At 39.2% G+C, this 18286-nt stretch overlaps 2 protein-coding genes across 6 annotated transcripts in view; both read left to right on the top strand.

The window, feature by feature from the left end:
- The window catches only part of LOC143960042 (cell surface hyaluronidase CEMIP2-like), a 164330-nt gene extending 152514 nt beyond the window's left edge, over nt 1–11816 (top strand). For all 3 annotated transcript variants that reach the window (XM_077468311.1, XM_077468310.1, XM_077468312.1), the window contains exons 20-25: nt 1005–1187; nt 5372–5594; nt 7135–7236; nt 8284–8444; nt 11298–11407; nt 11492–11816. In XM_077468311.1, coding sequence (XP_077324437.1) covers nt 1005–1187; nt 5372–5594; nt 7135–7236; nt 8284–8444; nt 11298–11407; nt 11492–11649 — 937 coding nt within the window. In that variant the 3' untranslated portion in view covers nt 11650–11816. The remainder of the gene's footprint in view (nt 1–1004; nt 1188–5371; nt 5595–7134; nt 7237–8283; nt 8445–11297; nt 11408–11491) is intronic.
- Nucleotides 1–18286, top strand: part of CEMIP (cell migration inducing hyaluronidase 1) — a 190407-nt gene that overhangs the window by 73508 nt on the left and 98613 nt on the right. For 2 of the 3 annotated variants that reach the window (XM_077468315.1, XM_077468313.1), the window contains exon 2: nt 13634–13718. The gene's annotated coding sequence lies outside the window, so the exon portion shown is untranslated. Of the gene's footprint in view, nt 1–13633; nt 13719–15082; nt 15475–18286 lie in introns of those variants that run through there. The other variant, XM_077468314.1, reaches the window with a different exon arrangement.

Here is an 18286-nt window from a genome sequence, read left to right as displayed (position 1 = left end):
TAAAGGCACAATGTGCTAATTACCTGAAAATGAAGCATTCCGTGTCACTGCTGGAGGCCGCGGCCACAGACTCTGGCTGTGTGACTGGCGGATCTGTGATGAGGTCACTCTCGCGCATGCATGGGGGAGCCAACGTTTATGGCACAGGACGGGTGGCTGTTCCATCAGAGCGCCTGCGCTGATGATGTCTTAGTTTGCATATATAGTAAATATCTCCTAAATGTTTAGGAGATATTTACAGTACCTATAGGTAAGCCTTATTATAGGCTTACCTATAGGTACAAGTCAGAGATGGAAGTTTACTTCCACTTTAAGGTTCCACAGAATCCTGGTTGAGAGAGACTGCATTAGCTGAATCATGCAATCTAGACTTTCTAAAGCTCTTCACCTTCCTGGTGTATAGATACTTTAGCATGGGTTTATCATGTTGTGTATATAAGTGCTATATATGAATTTTGAAAAACAATTTTGTTTTTACTGATATAGAGGTTGCTCGCTTATTTCACTGGTAGTGTTTTATATTGTTACTGTATTTACCTTTGTTTTATTCAGTTTTCATTAAGCAATAATCATTAATGTTTATTCATTGCTCTTGATTTGTATAACCTAGCCTTTCTCAATCTTTTATGCCCCAGAGGAACCCTTGAAATAATTCTCAGGTCTTGGGGGACCCCTGCTAAACCAATTCATGGGCAGTCAGTGGGAAAATGCCCCTTACCTCCATGGTCATTGGTGGTCAGAATGCCACCCTTACAGACAGATGATCATTGGTGCCATGCAGCTGGCTCTGTCAAATGCCATTGGCCCTGGAACTATGCAGGTACCATCAAATTGGAGGTCAGTCAACCATAGATCAAGGAACCCCTAGCAACCTCTGGAGGAACTCCAGGGTTCCACAGAACCCTAGTTAAGAATGTACTTTGGAGTCTTTTTTTTTTTTTTTACATAAATGTATTACAGATGCTATTGTAGTACATAAAATATTTTAATCTTTATTTTCACAGGGGAGACTGGCTACAGATTGCTCTGTGTTACCCCAGAAGTTCAGTCTTTCAAGTGATGGCAGATATTTACGAACGCAATTCTGGAAGAGTGCACAGTGTCCGCCACTATTCCATGACCCCCTCTATTCATCAGGCGCTGAACAAGTCAGGTGTCAGACTGTATCACTTTAGTAAGGATTCTGGGTAAGTGATCCTTTGGGCCAATTAAGGGTCATGTGGCCTTTGCTTTATTATTATAGATATATATCCCATTGACATTCATTCAGTCGTAATGACTATATTGCTACTCACATACTAATCTGTACTTCTATTAAGTGGACACTACACTATAACAGCAGTGTAAACCTTTTTATAATGCTTCTAGCTCTAGCTGCACGCTATACTTTGCTAGAACATGTCATCCACAGAATTAGCTCCCTGGAGGGCGGATGAATCCCTAGGCACTCCCAAATATGAAGGTCACAATGCAGTTCAAATGTCGCACCTGCACCACTCTGTCAGTACAATGGACAGCGGTATGTGTGCTTGTTTGAATGATAGCGTGATTGTGTTTCATATTGTTAAGAGATGTGTGTGTATCTGGGCAGGGTATTACTTCTTTCAATGAAGGCTTTGTATTTCTGCTCATTTGAAGTACTATATGACAGAAAGCTTATTTAAGTCTTAATAAAAAAAAATCTTGCCCTGTAAGTAAAATTACAAGCTTCGCTAGATTCCTAATAGTATAACTCATATTTCTAATAATATTACTCAGATTCATAGGAATATACATTAGGAGGCACAGTAAGCAAGATTTGCGCTCACCCACCCAGTTTGAACTGTGGGCTGGTGGTGAATTATCATAATTGGGCATGATTTAATAGAATTAAAAAAATGTAAAAAATATTCATTCCATACTAGACACCCATATAAACACACACTCTTGAACTCTTGAATTAATTAGTCATCTATGTGTATTCACACACATCTATGTGAGCAGACATTCTACAAAACTAAAGAAAGAGTGTGTACAGAAACTTGTGATCATTGATCATTGTATGTGCGAGCATATGCAGTTTCAATTAGCAATAGAAGGTTTAAGAGGACCCTTGTTCATGGGAGCTTACAATCTAAAAGGTATCCAAGAGATGTTAACTGTGAAGGATGAGCTGATGGAGATAATAAAAGAACAGTTTAATAGGCGATGGTGGGATAGACTTCCCTGAAGAGCTGAGTTTTAAGGGATCACCTAAAGGCAGACAGGGTGGGAGATAGCTATACAAGCAGGGGTTGGGAGTTTCAGAGGATGGGGAGACTCTGGAGAAGTTATGGGAGGATGTGACAAGGGTGTGAGAGAGCAGGCGCTCTTGGAAGGAGTAGAGAGGACCTTTTTATGTGATATTTTGAGATGAGGTTGATTATTTAGCTTGGGGCTGAGTTGTAAAAAGGTTTTGTATGTTATTAGCATTTCAAATTGTATTTGTTTGGGTGAGTGGAAGCTAGTGGAAAGATTGGCAGAGTGGGGTGTACGATTGGTAAAGTAGAATAATCTAGCAACAGCATTCATTATGGACTGAAAGGGTGATAGAGGGTAGGGGTAGGCCCATAACAGCAATTGAAATTCCAAATAGAACATACCTGTGTTTAATACTGTAAACTGGTGCGAAGGGGAGGCCCACACATGGTGGTAAAAAGAAGGATTGTGGCAAGAAGAAGAGAAGAGGTGGGATCATTTTCCATTCCAAGCATAACTGACCTGTGCTAGGAGTATGTATGTGTGCTTGTGTTGAATTTTTTTTTTAATTGCTGTTATAAAGAGTATCTTGATAAATTTAGTTGTATGTATACCATGACAGTAAAGTATTATCTAAGAGATAGACATCTTATATCTAGGGGCATGTTTAGTAAAACAGTCTTTAGATAATGCACCTCACAGTAATGAGGTCTAAATAAGAAATGTTATTGTTTAAAAATTCTTACGTTAATTTACTAATCACTCTTTACAGTCCTACTTTGTACCAATAAACATGGAGTCCTCTTGACTTTAAGATATATTATCCTGTACTGTATTTATTCCATAAGCATTCACTGTGTAATGTACTGTATGAAAGTCCTTCAATCCAAAATTTAGATGTTCTTTCCCTTGAGAGCAGTTTGTGGAGAACTTAGAAACTTAGAGAAACTGCCTTCACTGAACTAAACTGTTCTGGAAGCCACATTAAAACGACATATTGTTTTTCTTTCTTTGTGGTTCTTAAAGCCTAAAGAAAAGGATTTGTCTTATTAACATGAGCGAAAAATTAGTGATGTGTAAATTGTAATACACCAACTTTCATCAGTTTGGAGTACTTAAAAAATTGACTGCTCCTTTGTTGTGTTATCTTAGCAGACCACTAACACTTTGTAAAGGCCTGTTTTTTCCCCAACTTTTGTGGTAAGTGGATAGCAAAATGGCTAAAAATGGCTTAAACTTTCAGTGCAAAATGCTTGTTTGGGTCTTTATGGCTTTCCAAACTTTTCAGCAGCACTGTAATGCAACAAAGGTTTAAAAAAGATGTTTTCTATAATGGTTTACATCTACTTTAATTAATATTTTTCCCTACAAAAGGGATACACTCTGAGATAAATAGGGATTCATTAACGAGTCACAGAGTCATTACTGAATTATAAAAATACCACGTCTGAGTCTTATTTAATCCATGAACATGACTTAGTTTGTTGTCTTTCCGTCACTAGTTTGACCATAGCCATCTGTTTTCTTGCGGATTTTTATTTTTCCAAGTATTTTCCTATCAATGTCAGTTTCCTGAGGCTGATAACAACGACCTGCTTTCAGACAGTTAGAATACAACGCCGAAGGTCGTGCTACTGTGTGCTCTGTGCTACAGCTTCATACTACTGTTAAAGCATACTTAGAAGGAATAACGTTGGACTACATTCTATGAAATGAAAACCGCAAGTTACATATTAAATTCTGTACTTCCAGTTACAACTTTCTTCTGTATGATAGTCTCAACAAGTACTGATCCAGTTACTACAGTACATGAAGCCTCATAAAGTGAGCAAAAAAACTTCCCACACCTTCCCTGACTGAGCCAGATCTTCCTCGATTTGTGTCTCACACACTCCCCCACCGAGGTACTGCAGCTAACAATGGGAAGGTTGTGTGTCAGCAGCAACAATGCTGATAGCCACATTCCCTGCATAATTTTCTCATCCCACTTTAGTGCAAGTAGGCACAGCCTTCATGGGAGTGACATTTCTGGTCAGAATTCAGGAGCAGTGTCATCACACAATCACAGAAACCACATAAGGTGGACCTCACTGGCTGGTTCAATGGGTATTTTTGGGACTTTGCAGGGAAACTAAAAGAAAACTGTAAGTGCAGATGAACTTCTAAATAAGGGCTACAGCACACATTTTTTAATATCCTGTAATGCCGTGCACACACGGTTGGAATTTCGGCCAGCATAAGACCGATGAGAGCTTTTCGTCGGAAAATGCAACCGTGTGTATTCTCCATCGGAATTTTGCCGGCCGAATTTCCACCAGCAAAAGATTGAGAGCATTTTCTCAATTTCTCAGATGGAAAAAGTTTATATCGGAAATTCCGATCGTGTGTATGCAATTCCGACGTGCAAAAACGTACGCATGCTCAGATTCAACTACAAGACGTAAGATATTGGCTACTGGTTATTGAACTTCCCTTTTCTAGTCCTGTTGTACGTGTTGTATGTCACAGCGTTCTTGACGGTCGGAATTTGGTGTGACCGTATGTTTTCAAGACAGCTTGAGCGAAATCCCATTGGAATCCCGTCGGGAAAACCATCAGAGCTTTTTCCGACCAAAATTCCGATCGTGTGTACACGGCATAAGTCAAGTGCAATATAAAAAGCATCTCTTACTATAAACTCTAAACTCCATGTTTATTAAGAATTAAACAGGAATTAGGAAGTGACAATGGGAATAGAAATGACAGTGTGAAGGACACTACATTCAAGCATGCCAGAATTCTTATAATTTATGTAACTGACAAGGGCAGTATTTGACTCACTCCACACTACATTTTACTGCACACTGTGATTGGAATGTGCATGAAAAGTGAGATTAGGACACATACGGTATATGTTTTTTGATAATTAGAATATCAATTTCTAAAGGGATTTTGTATTTATTGTTGCATGTGGGGACATGTATAGTTGTCAGCTTTTGTGGGGTAGACATGTTGCTAATAGCCAATAGAGAAAAGAAATAAGAATGATAAGCGGTCCATGGGTTAAGTTGTTATGGTATGGAGCCATGGGGGGGGGGGGAAGGGAAGGTATTAGGTATGGAAAGAAGGAAAAGGAAATTATGCTTGGTAATCCCTGTTGCCTCTCATTCCCCAGTTACCTCTTCCTTCACCTGCAAGCCCATGAATCCAGGAATGGGCACAGCTATTGTTCCCAGCATGGTTGTGAACGGATAAAGATCACAGCTTCCTTCCACCCTGAGGATCGCAGTGAGTGCACACTAAAACCATTCCCCGGTGGAGCCAGCGATGTTCAACATGCCAAGCTATTGGTTTCTCAGAGACTTCCCCTACCTTGTAGTCATTGTGGGTCTCCACAGGTAAGAAAACAAAAACTGATTAGTATAGAGCATTATGTTTCAGTTTCTTGTGCACCAGTAAGGATGAATGCTGATTTTTTTTCACCTCTAAAATGACTTGTACAAATATCAACTTAAAGTTGAAGTTTAAGTATGATATTTATTGCATAGTTACATTTTAAGTATGCATGACTCATATCTGATAGGCTTCTGGGGAAGCTGACAACCTCTGTAGTAGTCATATATACTATATTAAACAGCTCAATTTTCTGAGTCCTGTGCCAAGCAGCTCCTGTTTTGCAAAGTAAATGCAGGGGGTCATTAGCTCAGCACTGCCACCATTCACGAAACATCTTGTATGATTTGAAAGAATATAAGGCATCCACTGATTGGACAAGGTAGAGAGGAAGGGTGGCGATGTAACAATCTCCATCTCATCCAATCAGGGAACGAACGCAGTGTATTCATTGTACAAGATATAAGACGTTCTATGAATGGTAGCAGTGCTGCCCCCCTGTGATCAATGTGCAGTGGGGAAGACACTATGCACTGGGTCCAGTAGATTGTGTCTATCACTGTAGTAGTGCCGACTACTACCATGCTTCTCAGCTTCTCAGCTTCTCACAGGGGCCTTCAGATATGAGATATCCATAATTACATTGGTCCATGATGTTTACATACTTACACTGGTCCAAGATGCATACATGCTCACATTGGTCCAAGATGCTTACATACAGTACTTACATTGGCCCATTGGTCCAAGATGCTTACATACAGTACTTACATTGGTCCAAGATGCCTACATACTCACATTGGTCCATGGTTCCAAGATGCTTACATACTTACAATGGTCCATTGGTCGAAGAGCTTACATACAGTATCTACATTGGCCCAAGATGCTTACATACAGTGCTTACATTGGTCCAAGATGCTTACATGCTTACATTGGTCCAAGATGCATACATGCTCACATTGGCCCAAGATGCTTACATACAGTACTTACATTGGTCCATTGGTCCAAGATGCTTACATACAGTACTTACATTGGTCCATTGGTCCAAGATGCTTACATACAATACTCACATTGGTCCATTGGTCCAAGATTCTTACATACTTACATTGGTCCATTGGTTGAAGAGCTTACATACAGTATCTACATTGGTCCAAGATGCTTACATACTTAAACTGGTCATCTTTAATAAATACTCTAACTATAGAATATATCCTGCAAATGTGTGCAGGATCGAACCAAAAATCAAAAAAAAATAAGTATTGAACCAGATGGGCCTGCACTCAGGCAGGTGGGGAAATCCCTTAAAGGACAACTTGTACCAAATGTAGTTATTGTAAGACAATACACTAACCTAAAGCATCCAAATTTCAGGTTCTGTAGTAAGATCAGTGAAAATTGAACACTGATTATTTTCCTGTGCTTTGCCCTTTACTCTTTGTTCAATTACATACAGTGTGCTTGTTCGTGATTTGCAATTTATCATCCTTTATGGACCTGATATAATTATCTAATATTTATTTAACATGCCTGTTATTAATGCCCTGGCAGGTTGCAATATCTAGCACTCCATCTGTTAAATATACTAAGATACATATCCAGTCCCTCCGCAGAGAAGATGTGCTCACAAAAATGAAGTCTGCTTTCATTAAGGTAAGACTGAATGTTCTGTAAGCTCTAAATAAAAGACTGTTGGTTTGTGTTGAACTCCTACTGTGTCATAATAAATAATAAAATCACTTAGCAGGACGGAGTCTGAATTATGATTTGTACTGAACGCCATCAAACACACATTTCTCATATCTTCCAAGACTTAAAGGAGCCTGTCACACCTGCTGTAACCTGCAGCTCACAAAGCTTCCATGCAGAGCTGGGGCTACTTTTGACCAATTCCCAAATTTATGACCAGGAATGGACAGGATGCTGCTCGGATCTGCTTTGTCCTGGAATGCACACAGCTTCCAGGAATCCACTGATGTCAACCTCCTGTACTAAATGAGAACTTCAGCAGTGAAGGATAATAACCACTGTGACCGGTTCTCTTTAGGAAATTCTTTACTTGCTGAACCTCGCATCACATTTAAAGTGAAGCTATTATTTTTAAGTGACAATAGACTTTCTTCTTTTACATTGGCGGTAGACTTTACCACCTTCTTTCTATCCCAATGGGGATTTTACTTAGAACTACCAAGCTGCAATTGCCAAAGCCATGTTTGGCATGAGGTTGTAGTGGGGTCCTATTGAATTTAATGGGTGAGTTTGATAAGCGGCGCCACCTGTCAAACTTGACACACTGAGTTAATATTGCACGAGCTGTTCCTTCCCACCCACAAGCCTAAAGACCCTGTTAAAAGGGATGCTGAGGCTGGAAGGGGTTAATAAGAAAGCATTATCTATTTGTAAACACCTGCTAGTAGGTGCCCGTGTACATAGACACACAAGCCAAAAATCCTGATTTTAGGAATTTCACAATATATGTTATGGTGCCATAATATAATGCTGGTGTCAGTAAACTATGAAAGACGAGCTGTACTTTTTTGGCTAATCTCCACATTCTTGCACATGAGAACTGAAATAAAAAACTCTCCCATCCCACATAAGTTGTTATTTGCGAAAATTAGGGTATGGTTGATTGCAAATGTCAGGTAAATATACTCAGATTTTGTTAACTCCTCAACTGATCCTGGTTTCTGTCTTTAGGTTGATGAGGAAATGTTTCAGTTTAAGAGGCGAGGACTCTTCTTCCTGGTGCTGGATGCCTGTTCGGGGACAGTTGTCAGCAAGAGGCATTTTGAAATGATCAATGAGTTGGGCACAACTAAAGCAATGTCCATATACATTCAAACCTCCATGAAACAAAGGTAAGAAGAGACCACAGAGATGCCAATGATAATACAACTAGCACCACGTGGTCTGTAGAGACCTTCTGTACTTTTAACTTTCAAAATGATTTTCCAGTCTTAAAGGGGTCCCATATGCTACATCCAGCAGTGAAAATGTCTTTGTCATTGGGCAAACGTACACAATCAGCAGGGAATCAAATACTTTTTCCCTCACTGTATGTATATACTCATGGCTGATGGCTCTGGAAGCTGGACATCACTTAAATGGACATCATTATCATTTGCTTCTGGGTCCTGTTCTTAGTGGCTGGCCTTATGCATTGTGAATACAGGAGGCTCAGTACAGGCGCCATTCACAGAATGCTTTGCTTTTCCAAAGCATTCTTTGATTGGACGAGGTGGAGAGTGTGGCAGTGATGCCCCACTTCATCCAATCTAAGAACACATTGCATTCATTTAGAAAATGCAAAGAAATTCTTTGAATTGCCCATGTTCAGAATGCATAAGGCTGGCCGCTGCCTGATGCATTCCAGGGGGTATTGGCCAGGTCTAAGTTGGACCAATGCAACTATGTAAAAAATACCATTCTTGAAATGTATCTTTAAAACTGAATTCCAGGTGGATATAAGAGACATATTTGAATGCAAATGTCTAATTATCAATACAGAATATGTAAATGCTTTAGAGCAGTGGTCATCAACCCTGTCCTCAGGGCCCACTAACAGGCCAGGTTTGCAAGGTAACTGAAATACATGACAGGTGATATCATTTGCTGCTCAGTGATTGCAGTATTCTAGTCTGCATCTCCCCAAGGTAATACATAAAACCTGGCCTGTTAGTGGGCCCTGAGGGGGCCCTGGGTTGATGACCACTGCTTTAGGGTACATGATCTGGGCACAATGACTAATTACATACTTTTACATGCAGTGTAAGTATGTCATGTAAGCTTGAAAAATATCTGAAATGGATGATGAGCAATGGTTTCCACTTCCTTCAAACAAAAGGGAACCAACTTTTTAATGTGAACATTGAACCAGTTCAAGGTAAAAAGTCATGGCGGGCTTAGGTCCACAACAAAGTTTCTAAGCATTAATGGACCCTTCGTTGTTTGACAGATTTAAGTTCTCATATGACCAGTGTTAATTTTGAAATCAAATTTCGATTTTGTTTTATAATCATAGTCTTTTGACTAAAATGCCATTTTAGTTTTAGTGGTATTTTAGTCATCTGAATTGTTTTAGTTTTAGTCGTATTTTAGTCAACTAAAATCTCAAATACATTTTAGTTGACTACAATCTAATTAATGGGTTTAGTTAAATTGTGAGGCTCCATGCACACTCGCACTTTTTAAGTAAAAAAAAAACACTGGAAGAAATACTGGATAAAAAACACTGGTAATAGCTTTTTGTAGTAGCATTTTGGGACGTTAGCATTATATTAACATTTTTGCAGTTCCTTTAAAAAAAAAGGAAAAGAAAAAGGCCATTACTAGCATTTAGAGGAGCATTTAACAGCGTTTAGGAGCATCTCTGCTGGAAAAATGCTCCAAGGAACTCTACAACTCTATTTTTTTAACAGCTTCTAGGAGGCTGAATAAAACGCTAGTGTGCATGGAGAGTAATGCATTATTTAAGAATTTCTTTGGATTTGCTAAATTCATTATATACTCCGGGAGTAAAAATCGAATATGTTATTTTTTATGGTACAGTGGAACCTTGGTTAACGAGTAATGTGGTTAACGAGTGTTTTGAAAGATGAGCAAATTTAAAAAAAAAATCTGGCTCGGTTTGTGAGTGTTGTCTCACAAAACAAGCAGAATTCAAGCTAATGGGGTGTGCAGTACCGTATTTGGCCAGAGGAGCGAGGACGCTGGTGACACTCGGTTCGGAGCCGTTCAGAAATACTCAGAATCACTGGGAAACACTCCGTTAGCCTTTCCGAGGGTTTCCGAGTTCAGCTGAGCTCTCCCCGAGTATTTCCGAGGCTCTTCGGCGCCCCCCCCCCCCCCCCCACACCTGGCCACATGCTGTATTGCATGCAATAGAAGTTAACGCAGAACGAATTATCTTTGTTTCCATTGACTTCTATGGGGAAACTCGATTTGATATCCGAGTGCTTTGGATTACAAGCATTCTCCTGGATTGGATTATGCTCATAATCCAAGGTTCCACTGTATTTAGGTTTGAACATCCATTACAGGCACAGATTTATCTGTTGTGATATATAACTTCTTTAAAAAAAAATAAAACCAAGATTTTTTAAACAAATAAAAATATTGCTTTTTGACAAACAGAAGTCCAACTTTAGAATAAAGAAAACCCCAAAAAACTGTAAACTCTATTGGCTGTAATGCCATTGCACATATTACCTGAATATATTACCAACAAAAAATATTAAGAAAAATAAATAAATAAGAAAAACCTTTTTCTAAATATTTCTTTTCTTTCAGCAGCATAATAGATGGTCCCTACTTATTCTTATGTGGTAGTGCAGTGTTAATTGTGCCGTCAAATTTCAATTTAGTTTCAGTCATAGTTTTTTGACAAAAATGCCATTTTCGTTTTAGTCATATTTTAGTCATCTGCAATTGTTTTCGTTTTAGTGAAATTATGAAATTAACACTGCATATTTATTTTATTATTTTTATTTCAGTTACTTATATAGCTCCGTCAATTTACGCAGTGCTTTACATATACATTGTACATTCACATCAGTCCCTACCCTCAAGGAGCTTACACTCTAAGGTCCCTAACTCACATACTAGGGCCAATTTAAACAGGATCTGATTTACCTACCAGCATGTCTTTAGAGACAAGACTGGCCATGCCGTTCTCAATTGTTGAAATTTCAATGCACGATTTTGTTTCCTAGGTCTGTAGTTCTTATTTGCTCAAGAGACATCGTGGATGCCCCATCTGTTTCTGAAATGTCTGCTTTCATCAAACTTGGTTCCGCAAAGCCAATAGCCCTGCATACGAAAGGTATTTTCAAGTCAACCACGTTTTTTGGCACATGTACACTAGATATTTATGGTAAATCGTAACCATTTTGATTCTTTCTTGCAGGCAGTTTTGCCATGGTGGGATATAAAGGACTGACCACGCCATCTTGGATTAAAATTATTAACAACAGTGCAGAGAGAAGGGTTGCGTCAATACACCTTTACCTGCCACTGATGCTAACTGAATACAGATGCCCCAAAACCGTAGAACTAAAAAAATAAAGTGGTGCCTTATTGCTCCACAAGCAGAGACTGTGTAGTATTACCCTATTTATCTTCTGGGCCAATGAAAATGTGACGATCTATAGACAAGACTTAATCCTTTTTATACTGTCTTATGTGTGTATATTGTCGAGCTAATAAATATGTTTCTCTTTGTGTAAGTTAAATGTGTCTGTTATTGGTGAACATGATTTGTCCAGAGCCAAGTGTGAGACCTGCACCTGCTATGTAACTGAGCCAGTGGCCATTGGGTCTTTTATAACATAGATTAGAGTACATCTGTGACGTAGTTCTGTGCTTGTTTGCTGTAGGATGCTTGTTTTACAATATGATTTTACTAACATGTTGATTTATTACCAAAGCACAGATCATGGAGGGTAAATTATTTTTCTTTTACATAATCAGTGTGTCCTTTGTATTTATTTGAACAGTTTGCATATTTTTTTTATTGTGCAATTGAAGAAGTCTTGCTTCAAATTTTTAATGCATTGTTCCCCAGGGAGACAAGGTATATGTAGTACTTTGCCCCATCTTCCTAGGTGCTCTCTAAGGACATAGGATTCAAAGAGAATTTCACATCATATCATAGTTTCATAGTTTCATAGTTAGTTAGGTTGAATAAAGACACCAGTCCATCCAGTTCAACCTGAGTGAGTGTCTACAATTGTCCCTTTCCCTGTACCTTGCTACACCCACATCCCTATCCTCAAGGAGCCCAAGGTCCCCATTCATATACTAGGGCCAATTTTGGACAGAAGCCAGAAGCCAATTAACCTACCTGCATTGTCTTTGGATTGTATTCAATAATGATGGTGTTCTAGTTGCTAATTATACATATGAAAAGTTAATTCTGGATGTGAATGGATAAGAAACATAGAGGTTGTAATGTGTTTAGCACAGCCATTGTACAGTACTTCTAAATGCACAGCCCTCATATGTTTCTTGTATGCTTCTTCATCAGTACATTGCTTTACAAAATGTATAAACCATCCTTATTAGTTTATTTTGTAAAGAGTATAGACTCATTCACATACATATGCAATAACCAAGCCTTCCTCAACCCTTCTATCCCAGAGGAACCCATAAAAGAATATCAGCCTTCCTCAACCCTTCTATCCCAGAGGAACCCATAAAAGAATATCAGCCTTCCTCAACCCTTCTATCCCAGAGGAATCCATAAAAGAATATCAGCCTTCCTCAACCCTTCTATCCCAGAGTAACCCATAAAAGAATATCAGCCTTCCTCAACCCTTCTATCCCAGAGGAACCCATAAAAGAATATCAGCCTTCCTCAACCCTTCTATCCCAGAGGAACCCATAAATAAAATATCAGGTTTCAGGGAGCACTTAATGAAACCAGTTTATAAGGGGTCATTGGGAAAACATGCCCCTTACATTGGTGATCGATTAGCCAAAACTCCAGGAACCCCCAGAAGCCTCTCGAGATAACCTGTGGTTTCATGGAACCCTGGTTAAGAATGGCCGATATAGAATGTAAACCCCCCACTGCTTTCCTGTATATCTCTCAGGCAGGACAGTGTAAAGAATGCAACCCTTAGTTCTAAGGAGCAGGGCCTTCTGATCTCTCCTGTATTGATTTGTATTGTAAGTGTACTGTCTGCCCTCATGTTGTAAAACACTGCACAAACTGTTGGTGCTATATAAATCCTGTATAATAATAATAATATAAATAACCCTTATAGATAGCTAAAGAGATCATTGGTGTCATGCAGTTGGCTTTGCCAAGTGGCGATGACCCTGGTGCTATGCAAACACCAGTAGGTGGGAAAACAATCAATCACAGTTCAAGGAACCCGTAGCAACATCTGCAGAAACCCTGGTTGAGAATGATAGCACTAAACACTAAAAAGACTGCAGATTCTAATCCAACACACTCATCATGAGTTAAGTTCATGTGCAGTCAAACTTTGTTCTAATAAAGTTACATGTCTTATTCTTTTTTTTATGTATTCTTTATTTATAGAAAGTCTTCACAATTACAATAAGAAGAACAACAGAGAAATACACAAGATACAAAGACATAACCATCCACGTAGGAATTCAAAAAGGTAATACCATCCACTAAAATACTACCATAAGTTGGGTTCTTAGAGCAAGAGTCTCCAAAATTTTCAAACAAAGGGACGGTTTACTGTCCTTCAGACTTTAGGGTGGCCAGTGGGGGTAGAAAATGTCCTGGGTACAGCATCAGCAAGAATAAATTTGGCCTCGGGGCTGGTGGTCAGTAGGAGGAGGAATAGTACTCCATCATTGGTATCAGTGGGAGGAATAGTACCCCATCGTTGATATTAGTGGGAAGAACAGTGTCCCATCATTGATATTAGTTGGAAGAACAGTGCCCCATCATTGATATTATTGGGAAGAACAGTGCCCCGTCATTATTGCAAGAATAATGTTTTACTGTTGGTGTCAGTGGGAGGAATAGTGGCTGATATCATTGGAAGGAATAGTGCCCCAGGGGGAAGGAAGAAGGATAAAGGCTAACAAAGGGCCGCAGTTTGGAGACCACTGGTTTAGAGCAGGGATCCTCAAACTATGGCCCTCCAGCTGTTGCAAAATTACACATCCCATGAAGCATTGTAAAACTCTGACATTCACAGACATAACTAGGCATGATGGGAATTGTAGTTCCTTAACAACTGGAGGGCCATAGTTTGAAAACCCATGGTCTAGAGTATTCAACTTAGGTACAACATTAACCCATCGTGAGACAAAAGTATAGCTCAACAGACTTCAAGAGACGAAATAGTTTGCAAAGCAATAGCCCGCCATAAAACCCAAGGCAATGTGGAGGGGCATACGGGATGAACCATATGATAAGAGAAGTGAAGGCATTGAGAAAGAAAAAAAGAGGAAAGGTGAAATAAGAAAAAATGGGGGAAGAGGGAGGGAAAGAAGAGGGCAGGTAGGGCAGCACCACCAGCAGGAGGGATAACAAGAGTATACATATCATCTGGAATAATTACACCCCACAGACAATTTGGGTTCCCTAGCGTCAAGGGTCAACAATGTAAGGAAAGTGTGCTACACGTCTTATTACCCCAAGCATTTATACATTACAGAGTTATTTGTCTTGGCCTTTTTGACTGCTATTCTGCAAGAGTAAGGCCTAGTGAAATGAAAGTTTACAAAAACTAGTTCAGACTCCTTTTATTTTCATATTTGGATAAATATTAACGGCCATTGTGGACAGTAACTCAACTTTTCTTTATACTTATTTTATGTTTTTGAAAGGTATTTGTTGTGTACATTCTCTTGAATTCTCAGGAAAGATTAGCTGACTCTAAGCAATTTTCTACATGTTCACGCAGATACTTTAAATAGCAAGTGAGTGTTACTTGTATTTGATATCATATTTCAGCGTGTGGTTGACCTGCATATTTGAGGTGTTCACTCACCATGATGATTTATACAGCAAGGTGTTTGTGGCCTGTTAGGTGTCATGAGTTTGGGCGCTTGCTTTCCAGAATGGCACTTATGGGTCCATGAAGAGGATGAGGATGAATACAGGAGGAGTTACTTTCAAATCATAGGCTATGTCTATGACAATAATTATAGACGGAGAAGAGCTGTCTGCACAACAGTTTTCTAGCACTGTGGATGGCACAGGGAAAAGTCAGTACAGTCACAGATGGGAATTATCAAGATTTAAAGCTTTGGAATAAAGATCCCTGAGCAGGATTCTGGGAACCCGTATTTAGCATCTCAGCCTTCCAGGTTCACTGTGATGTTGTCCTGACTTGTGCCACGTGGGTTCATGCTGGGCTTTTTCTGAACACCCATGTAAGGCAGAACACTGAACAGGTTTGTGATTTGTGTATGCCACAAGGCACTGTGTTTTTTCACTTGTCTATTCAATGTATACAGAACGCAACTGGGCTGTTTATTTTATTGCATTCTTGCAGTTTATTGGACCTTGTCAATGCCAGAATTTAGCTCCAGGATCTTGTGATGCTGACTTGATTAATGTATTTCACATTCAAAGAGTAAGAACTTGATGGTTCAGATATGTACTGGAAATGTGTGCTTTGTTTTTATGGAGGTGACATTTTCACCTGTATCTTTGAGTTTAGCTGTTGTTTTATTACACATGAGGGCGATGAAATGCATAAACGGCTGAGGACACGTGTGCCCTACAATTATTGCAGAAAGGATGATAAATCACGCTATGTGCATTACAAAGCTGAGTAAATAATTTAACTGTAAGCAAAATAAATTTGCATAATGTGTGAGGGTCATATTTATATTAATTTGTTTGTTTTTCTTCATTTGCATATAAGGACAATGTATACAATTAGTGACGGTGACAAATTACTTTCCATATTAATATGCAGATCTAGCTTGTAGAGATTGTCACCATGTTTCAGCCTTTTGGTTGGTGCACCATAACTAAGTCATGATATAAAGTTCTAATATCAACATATTAGGGATTAGGTTTGCTACTACCATGGGTTTAAACCCTGCAGGTTTGAGACTTGCAGTCCCAGGGAATTTTTGTGCAAATTCACTTGGGAGAAATTAAAAACAAAACAAAAAAAAGCCAAAATGCACTGTATGGTCTTTGAATTGTGACCAGCAGGATTAGAAGGGCTAATAAAGGGGGCTTTTGGCACATTTTAATCATCTGAAAGTTTTTCTTGGTAGCTCAGATTTCAGATTCAGACCCATGAATGTCCCCAAATCTGTTTTAGGATCAGACCTTCCACAAATCTGGGTAAGGTGGTCTAGTATGTCTCCCTGTGATAAGCTTTAAGGTAAAGGTAAACATATAAAAAAAATCTGGCCAATTTAGGCAAAGCATGATTAAAAAAAAATAAGAGGTTGCCTTCAGTAAAAAGACATTATGTCAAAAGATAATTAGATAATTATAGTTGAAGTTAAAGTTGCTATATTGGGCTAGCAATCACATTATAAGAGCATTCGGGAGGGTTGATAGGTGGGAGGTTTCAGAACCAAGCATAACCCTAAAGTCAAGGTTTGCTTTTCATTTAGATGCCTATATCTCTGAATCTACTGATCATGTTGATATGCATTTCTTATTGAAGGTCACGTGTGCTTAGACATTAGTCACCATATGCTGAATTTTAATTGCCAAGATTTGTAACAGGTTTACAGTAACTGACTCAGAAATTTGATGCAGTTGGAAATGTTGCAGCCATGACTGCAATACGTTTCTATTGTCCTGAGTGGAGATGAGCAAACTGACCTGTGAAATGGATATGGTTTGTGAAGCTCAACCCTTCAGGTAACTTGTTCTTTAATTCTCCAATATATGACAGATTTGTACAGTCTGAAAAGAGGTATGAAGGAGATAAAGCAGCAGCTGTCAAGCATTCAGAAGCAATACTGAATGTCTGTTTTCTTTCAACTGAAGGGGGCTGTTGAATGGGAATAGTGCGCCACAACAGTGTTTCGAATGCGATTGGGGCCCCCCGTTCACTTGAATGGGTCAAGTTTGTCTGTCAGCAGTACTGTCTGCCAACAGGTAGCATCATTTTGTGATGTGCAGCAACTGTGGTGATTTGTACTAACATGGCCAATTGCTGAGGGCCACAATCTGGGAGCTATCCACACCAAAGTCCTTCATTCCTTGTGGGGTGCTCTGGTGAACATCAGACAGTTTTCACATAGTTAGTAAGGTTGAATAAAGACACCAGTCCATCCAGTTCAACCTGAGTGAGTGTGGGTGTGTGTCTACAATTGTCCCTATCCTTGCACATTGTGTCTCATTAAGATGCTCATCTATTTTTGGATAAATAAAAAAAAGATGCTCATCTATTATATCATTATTTTTATTTAAGGAACCCATATTGTGCTGTAAATGTATGCAGTAGACATGGGTGCCCTCAATAAAGTAGTTTTGTTCCGTTCCCTTACGGTTCGTATTAGAATTAATTCGTACTTTATATTTCGTGTCCGAAATTCAATTTCAATTCGTACAAATACGAATTGTCGTTAGGTTCGTTAACTTGTACGAACGTTCTTTACAATGAATTTAAAGGCAAAAATATACTTCAATATGACAGTCGATGCTGATGGAAGTTTGGTTTTTATCCGAAATATGAAATTCCATTGAAGAAATTCCTATCCGAAATACAAATTTTCATTAGATGAGGGGCTCCCACCATCCCTGTGCTGTGCTGACTTCCTCCTGGAGATTCATAAACAAAAGTTCGTATTTCGTACAAAATTCGGATGCATGGCAATTCGTATTCCGGATCCTCCCGAACGTACGAATTTAGGGAAATTCGTACGAATTTGAGATTCGTACGAAACTAATCGCACATGTCTAGTATGCAGCGCTTCACACATAGTTACATAGTTACATAGTTAGTAAGGTTGAATAAAGACATCAGTCCATCCAGTTCAACCTGAGTGAGTGTCTACAATTGTCCCTATCCCTTTACATTGCACACTCACATTGGTCCCTACCCTCAAGGAGCCACAATCCAAGATCCCCAGTTGTATACTAGGGCCAATTTTAGACAGAAGCCAATTAACCTACCTGCATGTCTACCTACATCGCATCCTACCCTCAAGGAGCCCACAATCCCAGGTCCCCAACTCACATTCATATACCAGGGCCAATTTTGGACAGAAGCCAATTAACCTACCA

Source organism: Lithobates pipiens, unplaced genomic scaffold (genome assembly GCF_037356315.1).
Source record: "Lithobates pipiens isolate NorthernLeopardFrog02 unplaced genomic scaffold, aLitPip1_a1.2 Scaffold_8, whole genome shotgun sequence".
NCBI classification, from domain to species: domain Eukaryota; kingdom Metazoa; phylum Chordata; class Amphibia; order Anura; family Ranidae; genus Lithobates; species Lithobates pipiens.
The sequence above is the reverse complement of the archived record's forward strand: the minus strand, read 5'-3'. Positions and strand labels throughout refer to the sequence as shown.